Source organism: Rhineura floridana, chromosome 11 (assembly GCF_030035675.1).
Source record: "Rhineura floridana isolate rRhiFlo1 chromosome 11, rRhiFlo1.hap2, whole genome shotgun sequence".
Classification (NCBI taxonomy): domain Eukaryota; kingdom Metazoa; phylum Chordata; class Lepidosauria; order Squamata; family Rhineuridae; genus Rhineura; species Rhineura floridana.
The window spans coordinates 7,148,526-7,169,484 of NC_084490.1; the positions used below are offsets into that span (position 1 = coordinate 7,148,526).

Here is a 20,959-nt window from a genome sequence, read left to right on the forward strand (position 1 = left end):
CTGATGCTCTGCCCCCTGTAGCAGCCACCATTCCTGCGGCATCAGGATCCTTGGCACATGTTCAGTCTCCTACAGCAGTTCTATTCCCTATTGCTTACGTTACTCCCCTGCCTAAAGGGAATGGTGGCCAGAATCCTTCTCAGAACTCAGGAAAAAAGAGGGATCAGATTATTGCTCTCAAATATTTTAACAGCTGGATCTTGCAGCTGGATCAACTCAGACAGCAGCTGTGAGCAAAGGAGAGTTTTTGCATGGCTTCAGATCCACTTCCTCTCACTGTGTCTCTTGCACAGTAATACACAGCCGTGTCCTCAGGTTTCAGGTTGTTCATTTGCAGATACAGGAGGCTGTTTGAATTGTCCCTGGAGATGGTGAATCGTCCCTTCACTTTATCGGAGTAGCGAATGGTAGTTGAAGCTGGATTTATCTGTCCCACCCATTCCAGGCCCTTTCTGGGAGCCTGTCTCACCCAGTGAATCCAGTAGCTGCTGAAGGTGAATCCAGAGGCTTGACAGGAGAGGCGGAGGGAATCCCCAGGTCTTTTGACATCTCCTCCGGATTCAACCAGCTGGACATCTGATTGGACACCTAGAACAAAAGGCATTTTATGCGACCTGCAGCACATCAATACCCAGAATGTGTCAATAATCTTCATTTGAAAGGGTGGATTTACCTCCAAATGCTGCTAAAAAGAAAACAAGCGGAAGCAAACCTATCATATTCCTTGTCAAATGCCTGGAGAGCGTTGAGAGAAAAGTCGTCTGATGTACTCAGGGTCATGTAGCTGGGGGCGGGAGGGTGTCCGACTGCTTTAAGCAGGAAGTCTGAGAAAATTTACATACCGGTCAGGATAAAAACACCAACAGAGACTTTTGGAATGTATGACTTGAGGTGTGCCTGGTGTCTATAAAACAAGCTTTTGCAATCTCTGTCTCTTTGAGCATGGCCAGAACACAGGGTGAGGATAGAGGTGAACAACCCCTTAGTGTAGCTGTGGGGACCAATTGAGCGGGAATGATGTGATCAAGTGACAAAAAGGAAAGTTTAGATTTAAAATTAAATAAAAGAAAGGAAATGCTTGTAGAATGCCCTCAAGGTTTAAACAAGAGGGCACATGGATAGTCTACAGAGCCCAGCAGAAGCTTGTAGTTTGGGTGTGTCTAGAGAAGGGTTGGAGACTGAAGGCAGGCAGAGAGACTGGCTCTCTGCACCATGGCATTTGGGGTGCCTCCTGTAACCCAGTTGGAAAAGCTGTAGATTGGCCTGCTGATGCCATGAACCCCCTCCATCTTAAGCTCAGGTTGGAATGTGTGTAAATAAATAAACCATATTTCATAAAGACATTGCAGTATCTGCTGACCTTCTCCCCAAAGGAAACCAAACCCTGGATGAGCGCAGGGACCCCGGAAATCTCACCGCTCAGAGATTGGGGAGGTGCACAACAATATTTTGCCTATTTTAATTCCCTGTTTTGAAACTGGGGGTTTGTGGGACGTTAGAAATGTCCTCATATAGACTGGGAGATGAATTTAGTCGTAGCATGAGGCCAATCCTCATGGGAATTGCAGGGGAGGGAAGATTTTACCAGCTGTGGAAGGTCATCCAGCAGGGAAAGAGGACTGGGAGAAAAAAAAAAGTGTGAAGTATCTCTTATGCAACCCACTGCCATTTCTGCTCACTCCCCCCACGCTACTTCAAGATTACTACAAGAGAATCCAGCTCCTAATGGGAAAAAGTTTGTCCACTCCTCCCATGGCTGCAAAATACTGACAGTCTGGAGGCAACTCTAGCAGCATTCCATACCTAATTCCCCCATTCAATCCAGTAGAGTTGAACATTGAAAACACCTCCTAGTTCTGCATAGAGCAAAGGAAGGTTTTGAGCAGCCTTCAGATTCACTTCCTTTCACTGTGTCTCTTGCACAGTAATACACAGCGGTGTCCTCGGCTTTTAGGTTGTTCATTTGCAGATACAGCATGCTTGAAGGGTTGTTCCTAGAGATGGTGAAGCGCCCTTTCACCGAGTCAGCATAATATTGTGAGGTCCCTTCACCGCTGCTTATCCTTGCCATCCATTCCAGTCCCTTTCCAGGAGCCTGTCTCACCCATGCCATCCAATAGCTGCTGAAGGTGAACCCAGAGGCTTGACAGGAGAGGCGAAGGGAATCCCCAGGTCTTTTGACATCTCCTCCAGACTCAACCAGCTGGACTTCTGATTGGACACCTAGAACAAAAGGCATTTTATGAGACTTGCTGCACATCAATACCCAGAATGTCCCAGAGCTCTTTATCTGAAAGGATGGATTTACCTCCAAATGCTGCTGAAAAGAAAACAAGTGGAAGCAAAACTACCATTTTCCTTGTCAAATGCCTTGAGAGGGTTAAGAGAAAAGTGGTCTGAGGTACTCAGGGTCACGTAGCTGGGGACGGGAGGGTGTCCCACTGCTTTAAGCAGGAAGCCTGAGAAAATTTACATACCCATTTGGATAAAAACACCAACAGAGACTTTGGCAATCTATGACTGCAGGTGTGCCTGTTGTCTTTAACAGGCTAAGGTACAGTTTGAGAAGTTCTTTCCAGGGGTGGATTATCCTTCTCTCTCAGGATAAAAGATCAACACAAGCTTTTGCAATCTCTGTCTCTTTGAGCATGCCCAGAAGAAAGAGTGAGAAAGGAGGTGAACAATTCCTTTGCGTAGCTGTGGGGAGCAATTGGGTGGGAATGATGTGATCATGTGACAAAAAGGAAAGTTTAGATTTAAAATGAAATAAAAGAAAGGAAATGCTTGTAGAATGCCCTCATTTAAAGGTTTAAACAAGAGGGTACATGGATATTTTATATCCTGCCTTGATGTAGAATATTAGAGCACGTTATAAAGCACTCTTGTTGTTCCACGTTCCTGTGCTTCACAAAGCAGGAGGAATAATGTCTCCTGTAATGTGTGAATTGCCACATAAAAAGCTGTTTTCACATCAGTGCTCACCAAATGGTGCCCATGAATGCACATTCAGCCGCAGATGCCTTCCCTGGTGCCCTAAGAACCCCCTCCCCCTGCTAAAATTAGCTTTGAAATAAGCAATCTATGGCAGGCAATAGAATTGGTTGTGGTGTGTACTTATTTGAAGATGAGAAGAGTCCTGTTAGATCAGGCGAAAGGCCCACATGGCTGGCCGTGCTCCTCTCCACAGTGGCCAACCAGATACCTATGAGGAACCCAGAAGCAGGATTTGATTGCAAAAGCACCTCCTCAGCAACTGGAATTCAGAAGCCTACAGCCTCCAACAGTGGAGGCAGAACATAGTTATTGTGGTCTGTTTACTGCTCACAGAAAAGAAGGAGGTATCAGAAGTGGCAAAGTGCAGCTTTAAAGGGGGGACTTTGTCTTAGCTCTTAGATTTCGTAAAGGGAAAGAATGGTAAATTTCACATTAAAGGTTCCCATTCTGAAGACTGTTATGTACACTAGTGATGGAAGGATCTGTCAATTTCGGTTCTTTCTCATTTTTCCAACTGCAATATTCTGTTCTCCACATTTCTCCAGCAATATGCAAACAATTTGGTTAAACCATCCTCGTGGCTATTCATCAGCATTTCGTGCAAATCTCTCCCACTAAACACATTTAGCATGCATTTTTTTACAAATGTACACATTTTTTGCAAGCAATTTCTCCTAATATAATGCATTTTTGCATGTTATTGTCACCAATTTAAACATTCGTTAGGCACACTTTCCTCTAATATATGCATTTTTGTCAACATTGTTTGGCTGAAGAACTGCATGGCCAATTTCGGACAAGTGCATATTTGGATGGATGGCTGTGTTTCAATTCTCACCTTGTTTCCAAAAGTGCCGATTGGATAAGTTCAGCTTCAAATGCAAACTGAATCAATTCTCTCTCCCCGTCTCTAATGCACACCCCACTCTTTCAGCAGGGAGAGATCCCGGGGGTTTGGATTCCTTGGAATGAAGGTCACTGGAAGCTTGTGGTGACTTTGTGATAGACAGCACACACACACACAAATCTCTAATTAGCATTAATCAGCATTGGTGGATGGCTGCAACAAAACCAAAAGGCATTCTTACAGCCAGAATGATGGCAGAGCCACCCAATTGGAGCGGATCAGTCTAGCTTTGCTCTCCTCATCAACACGTACCTGGGTACAGAATCAGAAAAGGGATGTTTCTTGTTGTGGGATTGACAAAAGAAGAAAGCTGAACACTGTGAGCAACAAGATGCTAAACTAGATGACCTTCACCCTGAGAATAATAGGGCTCCTGTCGCTTTTGGGCTCCTCTAGATGGACAATTTATTGAGAATTCATCCCGATTTGCTTGCAAAAAGCTTATGTGGCCATTAAACAATGTCTGGAGGTTATATGGCAATGGAGAACCAGTGTGGTGTAGAGGTTAAGGTCTTGGACTACAACCTGGGAGACCAGGGTTCGAATCCCCACACAGTCATGAAGCTCACTGGGTGACCTTGGGCCAGTCACTGCCTCTCAGCTTCAGAGGGAGGCAATGGTAAACCCCCTCTGAATACTGCTTACCATGAAAACCCTATTCATAGGGTTGCCATAAGTGGGGACTGACTTGAAGGCAGTCCATTTCCTTTTTATATGGCAATGAGCATTCATCCTGATTTGTTTGTGGGGTGTTAATGCGTTCTTCCATTAATCATTAACTGATCACACATTTTTCAGTGCATTTCCCCCTTACTTTTGTAACTGCAATTCTTTTAATTTTTTAAACCTACAATTGTACAAACCTAAATTTCTGGTATGTGCTTGAATCCTTCCTGCAAAATACTGACAGTCTGGAGGCAACCCTAGCAGCATTCCATACCTAATTCCCCCATTCAGTCCAGTAGAGTTGAACATTGAAAACACCTCCTAGTGCTGCAAAGAGCAAAGGAAGGTTTTGAGCAGCCTTCAGATTCACTTCCTTTCACTGTGTCTCTTGCACAGTAATACACAGCTGTGTCCTCGGCTTTTAAGTTATTCATTTGCAGATACAGCATGTTTGAAGGGTTGTTCCTAGAGATGGTGAAGCGCCCTTTCACCGAGTCAGCATAATATTGTGAGGTCCCTTCACCGCTGCTTATCCTTGCCATCCATTCCAGTCCCTTCCCAGGAGCCTGTCTCACCCAGTTCATCCAATAGCTGCTGAAGGTGAATCCGGAGGCTTCACAGGAGAGGCGGAGGGACTCTCCAGGCCTTTTGACATCCCCTCCAGACTCCTCCAGACGGATTTGTGATTGGACACCTGGAATGGAAGTCCTATTATAACGCTTCCTTCATATCAACCCCTAGAACAGTCCCCACCGAGATGGTGCCATCCAGATATTTCGGACTGCAACTGCCGTCATCCCCAGCCAGGAAGATAGGAGGTGCAGTCCCAAATATCTGGAAGGAAGCTGCTTAGGAAAGGCTGTCCTACAGTCCAATTGTCGTGCAATTGTTAATTGCCCGAAAAGGAAGAGAAATTACCTGTGATGGCTGCTGAACATAAAACAAACTGAACCCAAAATATCATTGTTTCCATTTTTTGTTTGTTTGAGAGGATTTGATCTGTCTCCCTGGGTGTAGTGGGGACAGAGTGAGTGGTCTCCTGATTTATACAGGACTCCGTCCTTGCATTTACATACACCTCAATATATATAAAAAAGTCTCTACCCCTGGCCTGTTCATGCAAACAAAATGGCATGGAGGAAGAGAGTGAGGCCATATCCACTAGCTGGCACCGCCCATGTCATCTCTTTCCCAGCTGGCCCCCTCCAGTGCTGTTCATTCTGAAGTGGAGAGTCTGGCTATACACACAAAGGCTTCCTGAGTGGTTTGGGACCCTGAATATCCAGTGTTCCAAATGGCCCTACACATGTAGGGCAGTCTTCTCATTTCAGACCTTCAGCCCCAGTGCCTGGGGAGTTGGAGCATGGCCAATGGGAATGGATCTCTTCTCATGGAGGTTTTCCGTAAAAGAAAATACTGCCCATATCAGGGATGATTTATGTTGAAATATGTTGAAATAGACCTCGTTGACACTCTGCTAGCTCTGATCTTTGCTTCTCCCCTTTTCAAAGCACAGGAAAGTGTGCCTCCTGCTCATGTGTGTGAAGCAACAGATATAGAAGTCATGCTTAATTCCATAAAGCAGGCACTTGATGACCCTAACCATTTGCTATGGTTTGATATTGATAGACATCTCCACTGCTAGAATCTAGAATGGGAACAACCTTTGAGGAGACTATTTACACATTAGTTTCTCTGCATTTGATAAATAAGATCTGCAACCCTTGGTTCTTTCTGCAGTTGCTGGTTACTGAACTCTTCTGCTGCCTTCAACTTTCTGTATGTATGGTGATGTTTCCACTGGAGTGCCTTGTCCCTGTTGACTGGCTAGATCTTCACCCTAAAAAGGTTATGCAGGCACTGTTTCCCCCCACCATGGCTTACCTCTTGGCTGTGGAGACTGAGGGTAGTCAGTTAGAAAAGAAGACATCTCCTTTACTTCTTGACCAACTCTCCTGTTTTAAATTCCCATGCTGTTGTAACTGAATTGTTTTATTGTATATTTTAACGATGCTGACTTTTTGATCACGGAGAAATTTAACCATGTTGTATAATTGTTTGGCTTTTTAAAAATTCTGTACAAAATGTAGAAGTCTACTTTGGCAATAAGCAGTATATAAATAAATAAATTACTACGACTACTACTACTACCAACAACAACAATACTAATGTAGATTGCTTCATCCAAAAGTGTTCTGCTCACTTTACGTGTTGGAAAGTAGAGTCCAGAATTGTGGGGAAGACTCATGAGAATTCAAACTCTCAAGGGAGCAGTACAATGTTACGATTTCAAGGAAACCGATGAGGAAAGGATTGCTTTCGCAGTAGAAAACAGAAACCCAGCATATGTTACTCAGATGCAATTTAATTCCCCTCATGGTCAATGGTGTTTTGTATTCTTTACACAATGCTGCCCTCTTGTGTGAAGGAGAAAAAAATTGTCCTATGAAGAAATGTTTTTATTGAGATATGTGTCAGCTGGAAAAGATATTTTTCCTCAGGTCATTTGATCACCTCTTTTACAGTCCCTCATAACCACAGTTACAAGGTTGTGTCTGGGTTGCCAACTAGCCAAGTCAACAAAATGGCTTGACCCGTGATTGAACTCAAAAGGTGAACCTCTTCCTGCTGTGAAGATAAGCATCATCACCTGCTAAAGTGTGTCATTCAGGTTGCTTTTAAGGGCACAGGAGCAGAGTGTAGTAAGAAAGCTGGCAACCCAAGTTCAACAAGCAGAGAACTGGAGTAAAACAAGGGGGCACAATTCAACCAGAATTAAGGAGTTTTAAGATCCGCTTATTTCTGTGGGAAGGAATGAGCATCTGCAAACCCTTTATGTCCAACCCTGCTGTAACAATTTAAATTTAGCACATTTAGCACTTATTATGCTCATCCACAGAACAGGGGCAACACCCTTAATGCCCTGCTCTGAGTTACTGTGGAGAGGTGGCCCTGCCGCTCCATTAAGTCCCAATGTCCCCAGCCAGCATCTGGATTGCAGTACAAATGGCACAAGGTATATGCATAGGGTAATATTAAGTGCTAGTCCTAATCAGAATAAGAACATAAGAGGAGCCTGCTGGGTCAGGCCAGTGGCCCACCTAGCCTGGCATCCTGTTTTCACAGTGGCCAACCAGATTCTCCAATGGAAAGGCCAAAAGCAGGACCTGAGCACCAGAGTACTCACCTCTCCTGTGGTTTCTAGCAACTGGTATTTGGATGCATATTGCCTGACTATGGAGGCAGAGCATAGCCACTATGGCTAGTAGCCATTGATGAGGGACTCACTAGATGCCCTTGATCATTCTGGTTGCCGTTTTCTGAACCCTTTCCAACTCTACAATATCCTTTTTGCAGCGAGGCAACCAGAACTATATGAAAATGGAAACTGACTGCCTTCAAGTCGATTCCGAGTAATGGCGACCCTACGAATAGGGTTTTCATGGTAAGAGGTATGCAGAGGTGGTTTACCATTGCCTCCCTCTGAGGCCGAGAGGCAGTGACTGGCCCAAGGTCACCCAGTGAGCTTCATGGCTGTGTGGGGATTCGAACCCTGGTCTATATACAGTACTCCAAATGTGGCTGCATATGTATAACAACATTATGATATTGGCAGTTTAATTTTCAATACCTGTCCTAATTATCCTCAGCATGCAATTTGCCTTTTTCTCAAATGCCACACTCTGGGTTGACATCTTCATTGAGCTGTCCACTATGACCCCAAGATCTCATTCCTGGTCAGTCACTGCCAGTTCATATCCCACGAGCATATATGTGAAATTAATGGGGGGGGTTTTGTTCCAATATGCATAACTTATTCACTAGGAAAGACAATTATGCTGGGGAAAAACAGAAGGGAGTAGAAAAAGAGGAGGGCCAAACAAGAGATGGATTGATTCCATAAAGGAAGCCACAGACCTGAACTTACAAGATCTGAATAGGGTGGTTCATGACAGATGCTCTTGGAGGTCGCTGATTCATAGGGTTGTCATAAGTCAAAATCGACTTGAAGGCACACAGCAACTACCAAATGCATAACTACACTTTTTTATGTTGAATTGCATTTTCCATTTTATCGCTCCACTGTCATATGGAGAGATGTTTCTACTGAAATGTGTGTCAGCTGGAATATACAGTATATTTTCCCTCAGCCATTAGACTGGTTCCCATTTTAGTCTTTTACAATCCCCCATAGCCACAATTGCAAGGCTCTATCAGGCTTGCCAACTGACCAGAAAAGACATGGCTTCATCATATTCTGATCTATTAGCTAGTGACTGATCACCAGACTTCAGAAGATGTAGCTCTTCCTGGTGTGAAGATAAGGCTGCCTTTTTAAGGCACAGGAGCGGGGAGTGACAAAATTTAGCAAGACAAGCTTCCACAAGCAGAGAGCTGGAGAAAAATATTAGGACATCTCTTATTAATTAAGGGCTTTTAAGTCTGCTGATTTCTATGGGAGGGAAATAGCATCTGCAGAATCTATTTTTTTAACCATGCCACATCGATTAAAATTTATTTTTCCTAATATAATGCATATAATGGTATATTATTTTCACTAATGTACACATTTTTATAAACACTTTCTCCTAATATCCTAGATCCAGGGCCTTTTCAGTGGTGGCCCCCGAATTATGGAACAGTCTCCCCAATGAGGTGCGCCTGGCACCTACTCTTCTATCTTTTCGGCGCCAGGTTAAAACCTTTTTATTCTCCCAGGCATTTTAATGTTTATTGTCTCTTGTTAAGTTAATTTTATTTCAAGTGGTTAAATGCTCAAGCTGTATGTTTTTAGTGATTTTACCTGATTTTACTTTTACTGTATTGTATTTTATTCCTTGCTGTGAACCGCCCAGAGAGCCCTAGGCTAAGGGCGGTATAGAAATGGAATGAAATAAATAAATAAAATAAATAAATATATCTGCTTTCTATAAATAATTTGGCTGAAGAACTGCATTGCAAAACTTGGAGAAGTGTAAATTTCAAAAGAACATTTTGTTTCAGGTAGTACATTGGTTCAAAAATTAGTTTCCTATTAAAATGCAAACAAAACCAATTTACTCCCCCATCCCCTGTGAATAACTTGACTTATATTGTTTGACTTATATATTGACTTATATATTGACTTATATGTAAATGTTTTTAGATTTTCATCTTTTGTACTTTTCGTTGTATGTTATTGGATTTTATTGTATATATCTGTTTGCTTGTTGTTCACCGCCCAGAGAGCTATGCTAGTCGGGTGGTATAAAAATTTAATAAATAAAATAAATAAATAAATTATATTGAGACAGGTTCCCATTTAACAGGCTGAAGTTGTGTGAAAGCAAATAAATTTGGCTCAGTGTTGTTGTGTATCAGGGTTTATCAACTCCATCCATATATATAAGATATTTCATATCACTTTAAAATAAGGATTTCAACCATCTTGGGAATGATGGTTTAGTAAAAGAGCTGAGCTTTCCCTATTAAGATCACAATCTCCCATCCACAGAACTACAATTCCCAGGATCCCCATCACAGGGAGAATTATTCTTCCATTTCTACAGAGCACATGTTCATTTAGATGCCTTGCTCTCAAATCTCGTTCATTTCAATTGCATGGGGAGGTCTCATGATCAAAAGGAGGTTTTTGCCTGCCTTCAGATTCACTTCCTCTCACTGTGTCTCTCGCACAATAATACGCAGCCGTGTCCTCAGATTTCAGGTTGTTCATTTGCAGATACAAGAAGCTCTTTGAATTATCCCTGGACATGGTAAATCGTCCCTTCACTTCATTCGAGTAATAAATGGTAGATGAACCTGAGCTTATATATGCCACCCATTCCAAGCCTTTTCCAGGAGCCTGCCTCACCCAATGCATTCCATAGCTCCCGAATGTGAATCCAGAGGCTCGGCAGGTGAGGCGGAGGGAATCCCCAGGCCTTTTGACATCCCCTCCGGACTCAACCAGTGGTGCAATCACCAGCAGTCGGACACCTAGAAAGAAAAGCATTTTAAGAGACCTGTTGCATATCAACACCCCAAACCTACCAGCCGTTTTTATTTGAAGGGATGCATTTACCTCCAAATGCTGCTGAAAATAAAATAAGTTGAAGCAAAACTATCATTTTCCCTGTCTAATCCTTTGAGAGGGTTGAGTGAAAAGTGGTCCCAGGCAACTCAGGGTCACCTATTGTGGCAAGGAGGGTGCCTGACTGCTTTAAAGAGGAAGCTCTCTGAGAAAATTTACATACCCATCGGAATAAAAGCAGCAAAAGAGACATTTGGCAATTAATGGCTGTAGACATCCTTGGTATTCATAAAGATCTGCTTCTTTGCTAATATAAAAATTGAGCCATTCTTTACGGTGGTGGATTTATGTATTCCTCTCAGGATCAAAGAGCAATACAGGCCTTTGCAATCTCTGTCTCTTTGAGGATTCATATACCAACCTGATTTTCTTTCTTTTCAGAAAGGAAAGTGGGTTTCCTTCTGCATTATTTTTCTTAACAGGCCATTCGCCTACTGATCTGGGAACTGAGATGAGTGTTCTTCACATGTGCGTGTGAAAAACTGGGGCTTGGAAGTTTCTCAATAGACAGACAGACAGAGGAAAGCTTAATTTTTTTCTGGCTGGACCCCTTTCCCCTTCTCAGGTCCACTCTGCAGGAAGAGCAGCATCATAGCAACAGACTTTGCACCTGACCTAGGTGTATTCATTATAACTTGCATAGAGAGATCCCTTATATATGTCAGAACTTGGAAAAGTTACTTTTTTGAACTACAACTCCCATCAGCCCCAGCCAGCATGCCCACTGGACTGGGCTGATGGGAGTTGTAGTTCAAAAAAGTAACTTTTCCAAGCTCTGATATATGTGTCTGGAGAGATGGTTCCCCCTCTCTCTGTGAATGGGAACCCAGGAAAACAAACGGATCAGATTATTGTTCTCAAATATCTTAACAGTTTTCTTCAGTCTCTTGCAGCCAGATCAACTCAGAGAGCAGCTGTGAGCAAAGGAGGGTTTTGCCTGGCTTCAGATTCACTTCCTCTCACTGTGTCTCTTGCATAGTAATACACAGCCGTGTCCTCAGGCTTCAGGTTGTTCATTTGCAGATACAGGAGGCTGTTTGAATCGTCCCTGGAGATGGTGAATCATCCCTTCACTTTATCCGAGTAGCGAATGGTAGATGAAGCAGGATATATATCTGCCACCCATTCCAAGCCTTTTTCAGGAGCCTGTCTCACCCAGCGAAATGAATAGCTTTCGAAGGCAAACCTAGAGCCTCGACAGGAGAGGAGGAGGGAATCCCCAGGCCTTTTGACATCTCCTCCAGAATCAACCAGTTGGACTTCTGATTGAACACCTAGAATGAAAAGCAGTTTATAAAGCTTGCTGCACATCAACACTCAGAATCAGTTATCTTTATTGGAAATGATGGATTTACCTCCAAACATTGCTGAGAATGAAGCAAGTTGAAGCAAAACTATCATTTTCCTTGTCTAATGCCTTGAGGGGGTTGAGAGAAAAGTGGTCTGAGGTACTCAGGGCGATGTAGCTGGGGAAAGGAGGATGTCTGACTGCTTTAACAAGGAAGCTCTCTGATAAAATTTACATACCCATCAGGATAAAAACACCAACAGAGACCTTTGGCAATCTATGATGGGAGGTGTGCCTGGGGCCTCTCATAGCCTCCTTCTTTGTTAAGGTACAGTTTGAGAAGTTCTTTACAGGGGGTTGGACGATGGCCTTATAGGCCCCTTCCATTATATCCTTCTCCGAATAAAAGTTAAAATGGGCCATTGGAATCTCTGTTCTTTTGAGGATGCCCTTCACACCATGGTGAAAATGCAGGAACAATGGGGTGCTTTCAGGAGACTCCTTTGCTTAGCCCTAGAATCACAAGCTTGTGGTCCTCCAGATGATGTTGGATCTCAACTCCCATCAGTCCCTGCTAGCATGGACAATGGTCAGGGATGAGACGTAAAATCCAGCAACATCTGGAGGGCCAAAGGTTCTCTACCTGGACTAGAAACATATGCATGCCTGTCCTTGTCTTTACAACTCTACTCTATGTCCCTTGTCTGCCCTCTAAACACACTGTCCTAAGATGTTTTTCTTCCAGAAGCAGAGCCTAAACATTGCACCCCTCTGCTTAGCCAACATTTCAGAAACACTTGTTGCACCAGTAAATCAAAAATCCTTTCCTTCATCTGTGTCCCTCTCTTTCCGTGGTATAGCCTGATCAACCTTCTGTATGGCAGAATTGGCCTTGCCACCAAAGTTTTCGAAGAACTGACAAGAACTGAATCAGTAATACACATTAATTTTTATATTTTATCCTCCTAGTTCCTGAGTTGGAGTTCCTGATCACACAAACTAGCCTATTTAGAAATTCATTAGCTGAAACACTGGAGTAAAGCCCACTTTGTAAAGCCCTCACTCAGCGGTCTGAAGGTCTCTTTCCTAAGTTGGAAGCCTCCCCAACTGTCAACACAAACACAGAGCAAATTGCTGAACAGACATACCAGACTGTATGTTTTCCCTGATTCTTATATTTACTCTGAGTGGAACGATGAGTGGGTGGGAAAGAGTCATGTGACCAGTCACACCCACATGCCTGTGGTACACACACACACACACACAAATACACAAATACACACACACACACATATCATATATTATTCACATAGGATTGGATCTGGGGGGAAGTGGTTCCCACATGAGTGTGGGTATGTACAATGGGCCCAATTTATTCCAGAAGAGATGTCTAGAGTATTATTATTTATTTATTTGTTTATATTTTGCCTTTCTTTTCATGCTTAAGACCCTCCGTGGCGCAGAGTGGTAAGTGGCGGTAACGCAGCCGAAGCTCTGCTCACGGCCGGAGTTCGATTCCAACGGAAGGAGGAAGTCGAAACTCTGGTAAAAGGGGTTGAGGTCCACTCAGCCTTCCATCTATCCGTGGTTGGTAAAATGAGTACCCGGCATATGCTGGGGGGTAAAGAAAGGCCGGGGACGGAACTGGTGATCCCACCCCATATATACGGTCTGCCTAGTAAACGTCGCAAGACGTCACCCGAAGAGTTGGAAACGACTCGCTCTATAAGTGCAGGGACACCTTTACCTTTTTTTCTTTTCATGACAGAAACCCAAGGCGGCTTACATATGGTTCCCAGGCAGTCTCCCATCCAGGCACTGACCAGACCTGACTCTACTTAGCTTCAACAGGATGCTGAATTCATGTGCCTTCAGACCAGAGCTTGGAAAAGTTACTTTTTTTGAACTACAACTCCCATCAGCCCCAGCCAGCATGCCCACTGGATTGGGCTGATTCGAGTTGTAGTTCAAAAAAGTAACTTTTCCAAGCTCTGCTTCAGACCACAGCTTGGAGTACAACTACCACAACAAAATTTGACCAGATGGTATCATCTTAAACTCCAGATGGATATTTAAGAAGGACATTTTGATTTCTTCCCCTTCGCCCACTACATCATAGCCTAATCTTTTAAGTCCACTTGATAGATGAAGGGGAAAGAATCTGAGAGAGCAGGGTTGTCTTTGGTTTTGCCTACTTGGAACCAGGTATCGGTGGAATAAGGCAGGGAGAAAAGTGCCTTAAAGTTCCTTTCATGCCTTTGGATTTTTTTCTTGAACAGGCTATTCACCTGTAAAGCTGGGAATTCAGATGAGTGTCCTGCAGAGATGTGTGTAAAAAACTGGGCTTCGCAAGTTTGTCAATGGACAGAGAGATGAAAGCTTGAAATGGTCTGCCTGGATCCCTTTCCCTTTTTCAAGTCCACTCTGGAGGAAGAGCAGCATCACAGCGACAGGCTTAGCACCTGACCTGGGTGTGTTCATTGTACCTTCATACAGAGAACAGTAGCATGTGTAGCTCATATGGGTGCATGGCTCTTCCTCTCTGTATGAATGAGGTCCCTGGACATTGAGGGATCATGCTATTGGTCTCAATCAGAGCTTGGAAAAGTTACTTTTTTGAACTACAACTCCCATCAGCCCAATCCAGTGGCCATGCTGGCTGGGACTGATGGGAGTTGTAGTTCAAAAAAGTAACTTTTCCAAGCTCTGGTCTCAATTAACTTAACAGTTTTCATCAGTCTCTTCCAACTGGATCAACTCAGAGAGCAGCTGGGACCAAAGAAGGGTTTTTGCCCAGCTTATGATTCACTTCCTCTCACTGTGTCTCTTGCACAGTAATACACAGCCGTGTCCTCAGGCTTCAGGTTGTTCATTTGCAGATACAGGAGGCTGTTTGAATTGTCCCTGGAGATGGTGAATCGTCCCTTCACTTTATCCGAGTAGCGAATGTAAGATGAACCAGGATGTATATCTCCCACCCATTCCAAGCCTTTTCCAGGAGCCTGTCTCACCCAGTCCATCCAGCAGCTGCTGAAGGTGAATCCAGAGGCTTGACAGGAGAGGCGGAGGGAATCCCCAGGTCTTTTGACATCTCCTCCGGATTCAACCAGCTGGACATCTGATTGGACACCTAGAACGAAAGGCATTTTATGCGACCTGCAGCACATCAATACCCAGAATGTGTCAATAATCTTCATTTGAAAGGGTGGATTTACCTCCAACTGCTGCTAAAAAGAAAACAAGTGGAAGCAAACCTATCATTTTCCTTGTCAAATGCCTGGAGAGCGTTGAGAGAAAAGTGGTCTATTGTACTCAGGGTCATGTAGCTGGGGACGGGAGGGTGTCCGACTGCTTTAAGCAGGAAGTCTGAGAAAATTTACATACCGGTCAGGATAAAAACACCAACAGAGACTTTTGGAATGTATGACTTGAGGTGTGCCTGGTGTGTATAAAACATGCTTTTGCAATCTCTGTCTCTTTGAGCATGGCCAGAAGACAGGGTGAGGAAGGTGGTGAACAATCCCTTAGTGTAGCTGTGGGGACCAATTGAGCGGGAATGATGTGATCAAGTGACAAAAAGGAAAGTTTACATTTAAAATGAAATAAAAGAAAGGAAACGCTTGTAGAATGCCCTCATTTAAAGGTTTAAACAAGAGGGTACATGGATATTTTATACCCTGCCTTGATGTAGAATATTAGAGCACGTTATAAAGCACTCTTGTTGTTCCACATTCCTGTGCTTCACAAAGCAGGAGGAATAATGTCTCCTGTAATGTGTGAATTGCCACATAAAAAGCTGTTTTCACATCAGTGCTCACCAAATGGTGCCCATGAATGCACATTCAGCCGCAGATGCCTTCCCTGGTGCCCTAAGAACCCCCTCCCCCTGCTAAAATTAGCTTTGAAATAAGCAATCTATGGCAGGCAATAGAATTGGTTGTGGTGTGTACTTATTTGAAGATGAGAAGAGTCCTGTTAGATCAGGCGAAAGGCGCACATGGCTGGCCGTACTCCTCTCCACAGTGGCCAACCAGATACCTATGAGGAACCCAGAAGCAGGATTTGATTGCAAAAGCACCTCCTCAGCAACTGGAATTCAGAAGCCTACAGCCTCCAACAGTGGAGGCAGAACATAGTCATTGTGGTCTGTTCACTGCTCACAGAAAAGAAGGAGGTATCAGAAGTGGCAAAGTGCAGCTTTAAAGGGGAGACTTTGTCTTAGCTCTTAGATTTCGTAAAGGGAAAGAATGGTAAATTTCACATTAAATGTTCCCATTCTGAAGACTGTTATGTACACTAGTGATGGAAGGATCTGTCAATTTCGGTTCTTTCTCATTTTTCCAACTGCAATATTCTGTTCTCCACATTTCTCCAGCAATACGCAAACAATTTGGTTCATCAATCCTCATGGCTATTCATCAGCATTTTGTGCAAATCTCTCCCACTAAACACATTTAGGATGCATTTTTTTAACAAATGTACACATTTTTTGCAAGCAATTTCTCCTAATATAATGCATTTTTGCATGTTATTGTCACCAATTTAAATATTTGTAGCACACTTTCCTCTAATATATGCATTTTTGTAAGCATTGTTTGGCTGAAGAACTGCATGGCCAATTTCGGACAAGTGCATATTTGGATGGATGGCTGTGTTTCAATTCTCACCTTGTTTCCGAAAGTGCCGATTGGATAAGTTCAGCTTCAAATGCAAACTGAATCCGTTTTCTCTCCCCATCTCTAATGCACACCCCACTCTTTCAGCACGGAGAGATCCCGGGGGTTTGGATTCCTTGGAATGAAGGTCACTGGAAGCTTGTGGTGACTTTGTGATAGACAGTGTGTGTGTGTGTGTGTGTGGCTGCAACAAAACCAAAAGGCATTCTTACAGCCAGAATGATGGAAGAGCCACCCAATTAGAGCGGATCAGTCTAGCTTTGCTCTCCTCATCAACACGTACCTGGGTACAGAATCAGAAAAGGGATGTTGGGTGTTGTGGGATTGACAAAAGAAGAAAGCTGAGCACTGTGAGCAACAAGATGTTAACTAGATGACCTTCACCCTGAGAATAATAGGGCTCCTGTTGCTTTAGGGCTCCTCTAGATGGACAATTTATTGAGAATTCATCCCGATTTGCTTGCAAAAAGCTTATGTGGCCATTAAACAATGTTTGGAGGTTATATGGCAATGGAGAACCAGTGTGGTGTAGAGGTTAAGGTCTTGGACTACAACCTGGGAGACCAGAGTTCGAATCCCCACACAGTCATGAAGCTCACTGGGTGACCTTGGGCCAGTCACTGCCTCTCAGCCTCAGAGGGAGGCAACGGTAAACCCCCTCTGAATACTACTTACCATAAAGCCCTAGTCATAGGGTTGCCATAAGTCGGGACTGACTTGAAGGCAGTCCATTTCCTTTTTATATGGCAATGAGCATTCATCCTGATTTGTTTGTGGGGTGTTAATGCGTTCTTCCGTTAATCATTAACTGATCACACATTTTTCAGTGCATTTCCCCCTTACTTTTGTAACTGCAATTCTTTTAATTTTTTAAACCTACAATTGTACAAACCTAAATTTCTGGTATGTGCTTGAATCCTTCCTGCAAAATACTGACAGTCTGGAGGCAACCCTAGCAGCATTCCATATCTAATTCCCCCATTCAATCCAGTACAGTTGAACATTGAAAACACCTCCTAGTTCTGCATAGAGCAAAGGAAGGTTTTGAGCAGCCTTCAGATTCACTTCCTTTCACTGTGTCTCTTGCACAGTAATACACAGCGGTGTCCTCGGCTTTTAGGTTGTTCATTTGCAGATACAGCATGTTTGAAGGGTTGTTCCTAGAGATGGTGAAGCGCCCTTTCACCGAGTTAGCATAATATTGTGTGCTTCCTTCACCGCTGGTTATAGTTGCTGTCCATTCCAGTCCCTTCCCAGGAGCCTGTCTCACCCAGCTCATGTAGTAGTTGCTGAAGGTGAATCCAGAGGCTTGACAGGAGAGGCGGAGGGACTCTCCAGGCCTTTTGACATCCCCTCCAGACTCCTCCAGACGGATTTGTGATTGGACACCTGGAATGGAAGTCCTATTATAACGCTTCCTTCATATCAACCCCTAGAACAGTCCCCACCGAGATGGTGCCATCCAGATATTTCGGACTGCAACTGCCGTCATCCCCAGCCAGAAAGATAGGAGGTACAGTCCCAAATATCTGGAAGGAAGCTGCTTAGGAAAGGCTGTCCTACAGTCCAATTGTCGTGCAATTGTTAATTGCCCGAAAAGGAAGAGAAATTACCTGTGATGGCTGCTGAACATAAAACAAACTGAACCCAAAATATCATTGTTTCCATTTTTTGTTTGTTTGAGAGGATTTGATCTGTCTCCCTGGGTGTAGTGGGGACAGAGTGAGTGGTCTCCTGATTTATACAGGACTCTGTCCTTGCATTTACATACACCTCAATATATATAAAAAAGTCTCTACCCCTGGCCTGTTCATGCAAACAAAATGGCATGGAGGAAGAGAGTGAGGCCATATCCACTAGCTGGCACCGCCCATGTCATCTCTTTCCCAGCTGGCCCCCTCCAGTGCTGTTCATTCTGAAGTGGAGAGTCTGGCTATACACACAAAGGCTTCCTGAGTGGTTTGGGACCCTGAATATCCAGTGTTCCAAATGGCCCTACACATGTAGGGCAGTCTCCTCATTTCAGACCTTCAGCCCCAGTGCCTGGGGAGTTGGAGCATGGCCAATGGGAATGGATCTCTTCTCATGGAGGTTTTCTGTAAAAGAAAATACTGCCCATATCAGGGATGATTTATGTTGAAATATGTTGAAATAGACCTCGATGACACTCTGGTAACTCTGATCTTTGCTTCTCCCCTTTTCAAAGCACAGGAAAGTGTGCCTCCTGCTCATGTGTGTGAAGCAACAGATATAGAAGTCATGCTTAATTCCATAAAGCAGGCACTTGATGACCCTAACCATTTGCTATGGTTTGATATTGATAGACATCTCCACTGCTAGAATCTAGAATGGGAAGAACCTTTGAGGAGACTATTTACACATTATACATTACACATTACACACATTAGTTTCTCTGAATTTGATAAATAAGATCTGCAACCCTTGGTTCTTTCTGCAGTTGCTGGTTACTGAACTCTTCTGCTGCCTCCAACTTTCTGTATGTATGGTGATGTTTCCACTGGAGTGCCTTGTCCCTGTTGACTGGCTAGATCTTCACCCTAAAAAGGTTATGCAGGCACTGTTTCCCCCCACCATGGCTTACCTCTTGGCTGTGGAGACTGAGGGTAGTCAGTTAGAAAAGAAGACATCTCCTTTACTTCTTGACCAACTCTCCTGTTTTAAATTCCCATGCTGTTTTAACTGAATTGTTTTATTGTATATTTTAACGATGCTGAATTTTTGATCATGGAGAAATTTAACAATGTTGTATAACTATTTGGATTTTTAAAAATTCTGTACAAAATGTAGAAGTCTATTTTGGCAATAAGCAGTATATAAATAAATAAATTACTACGACTACTACTAACAATAACAACAATAATAATGTAGATTGCTTCATCCAAAAGTGTTCTGCTCACTTCACGTGTTGGAAAGTGGAGTCCAGAATTGTGGGGAAGACTCATGAGAATTCAAACTCTCAAGGGAGCAGTACAATGTTACGATTGCAAGGAAATCGATGAGGAAAGGATTGCTTTCACAGTAGAAAACAGAAACCCAGCATATGTTACTCGGATGCAATTTAATTCCTCTCATGGTCAATGGTATTTTGTATTCTTTACCAAATGCTGCCCTCTTGTGTGAAGGAGAAAAAAATTGTCCTATGAGAAATGTGATCTGACCATCCCAAGGCAGAAATAGGCACAAGCTATACTGCATACGGCCTGTTCAGTCAAGACATACAAATCAGGTAAGTAGGATTAGGATTGCAATTTAATTAAGTAATTGAAACATATGTGCAGGAGAAGCAGATTTTCTCTCTCTTGATGTTGTGTGTACAGTATTCCTTGGATCTGAGTTAATTTCTAATGATGTTCCCTTGTGCTGCTTCCATACTGCTGAGCTCCTGATTTGACCTGGTCTGACCACAAGGTAGAAATAAAAAAAATCTGATCAGGAGGAAGTCAGGCCTCTCAAACTCCCCTGATGTTTAAAAGGTGTAGAAGTCCTTTGCTTGCACTCACCCAGGTAAGGGTTGCTTCCAGACCACCTGTTTTGCTGCACATTCATTCTGATTCGTTTGCAGGGAATTTTCCTGACATTGCATCAGGCAATGGTTATCCCACATTTTCCAGTGACTTTCCTCATCACTTTAATATTGCCAACAAACACCTCTGAGCAGCACAAAGGCGGGGGTTTCAGGGAAAGCCAAGTTCTACACCTCCTCCTCTCAGAATCCTGATGGAAATTGCTCCGCACCCAGACATACCCACACACTGCTTTTATAGCTGAAATTGAATCCAGTCAATCATGGGAATCACAAGGGTGGGGAGGTTTAACCAGCTGAGGAAGGGGTTTGGGGGTTGGGGTTATGCATATGGGAGTGTGCACTGATGGGACTGTGTACTGATTTGCTGTAGGAATTCTGATGCCATTGCCTTTTGAAATGCTGTTGATTTGTGCTTTTTTGCACGCGTGTGGAGATATGAGCTGTTTAATGATTTGTTAGGAATTACCTTGATAGGTTTTTGTAATAAGATTTGCATGTTGAAGGTTTGCTGTTCTGTGACTGTTGGATTGTGGGTGTATGTACAACGGTTTGGGAGAGCAAGGAAAATGTGCATGTGGTTGAGGGCATGCTTAAACATGTCGGGAACTCAGTCTCTTGGCCACCGCCAAGTTATGAGGACTGGGTAAGCTGTTTGGATGCAGAACTGGGACTGGGAGCTCCAAGAAAGAAGAGGAAGCCTGAAGAGAGAGTAATTAATTGAAACCGTGATGTAAGGGAATGGACTGTTTGTGTACTTGTGTGGGAATGCAACTGTATGTATATGACTATGCTTTTAATGATGTATATT

General features: G+C 43.5%; 1 pseudogene and 3 gene segments (V, D, J or C); all 4 read right to left on the reverse strand.

Moving 5' to 3' along the window:
• Nucleotides 1-211: 211 nt before the first annotated feature.
• On the reverse strand, nt 212-770 carry LOC133366876 (Ig heavy chain V region 3-like). The segment is given in 2 exon segments: nt 212-588; nt 674-770. Coding segments are annotated over 2 exon segments (423 nt in total).
• Nucleotides 771-10,160: 9,390 nt separating this feature from the next.
• LOC133366877 (immunoglobulin heavy variable 3-48-like) lies at nt 10,161-10,807 on the reverse strand. The segment is given in 2 exon segments: nt 10,161-10,546; nt 10,804-10,807. Coding segments are annotated over 2 exon segments (390 nt in total).
• Nucleotides 10,808-14,681: 3,874 nt separating this feature from the next.
• On the reverse strand, nt 14,682-15,232 carry LOC133366879 (immunoglobulin heavy variable 3-21-like; annotated as a pseudogene).
• A 2,354-nt stretch (nt 15,233-17,586) lies between these two features.
• LOC133366881 (Ig heavy chain V region 914-like) lies at nt 17,587-18,334 on the reverse strand. The segment is given in 2 exon segments: nt 17,587-17,993; nt 18,218-18,334. Coding segments are annotated over 2 exon segments (462 nt in total).
• Nucleotides 18,335-20,959: the final 2,625 nt, after the last annotated feature.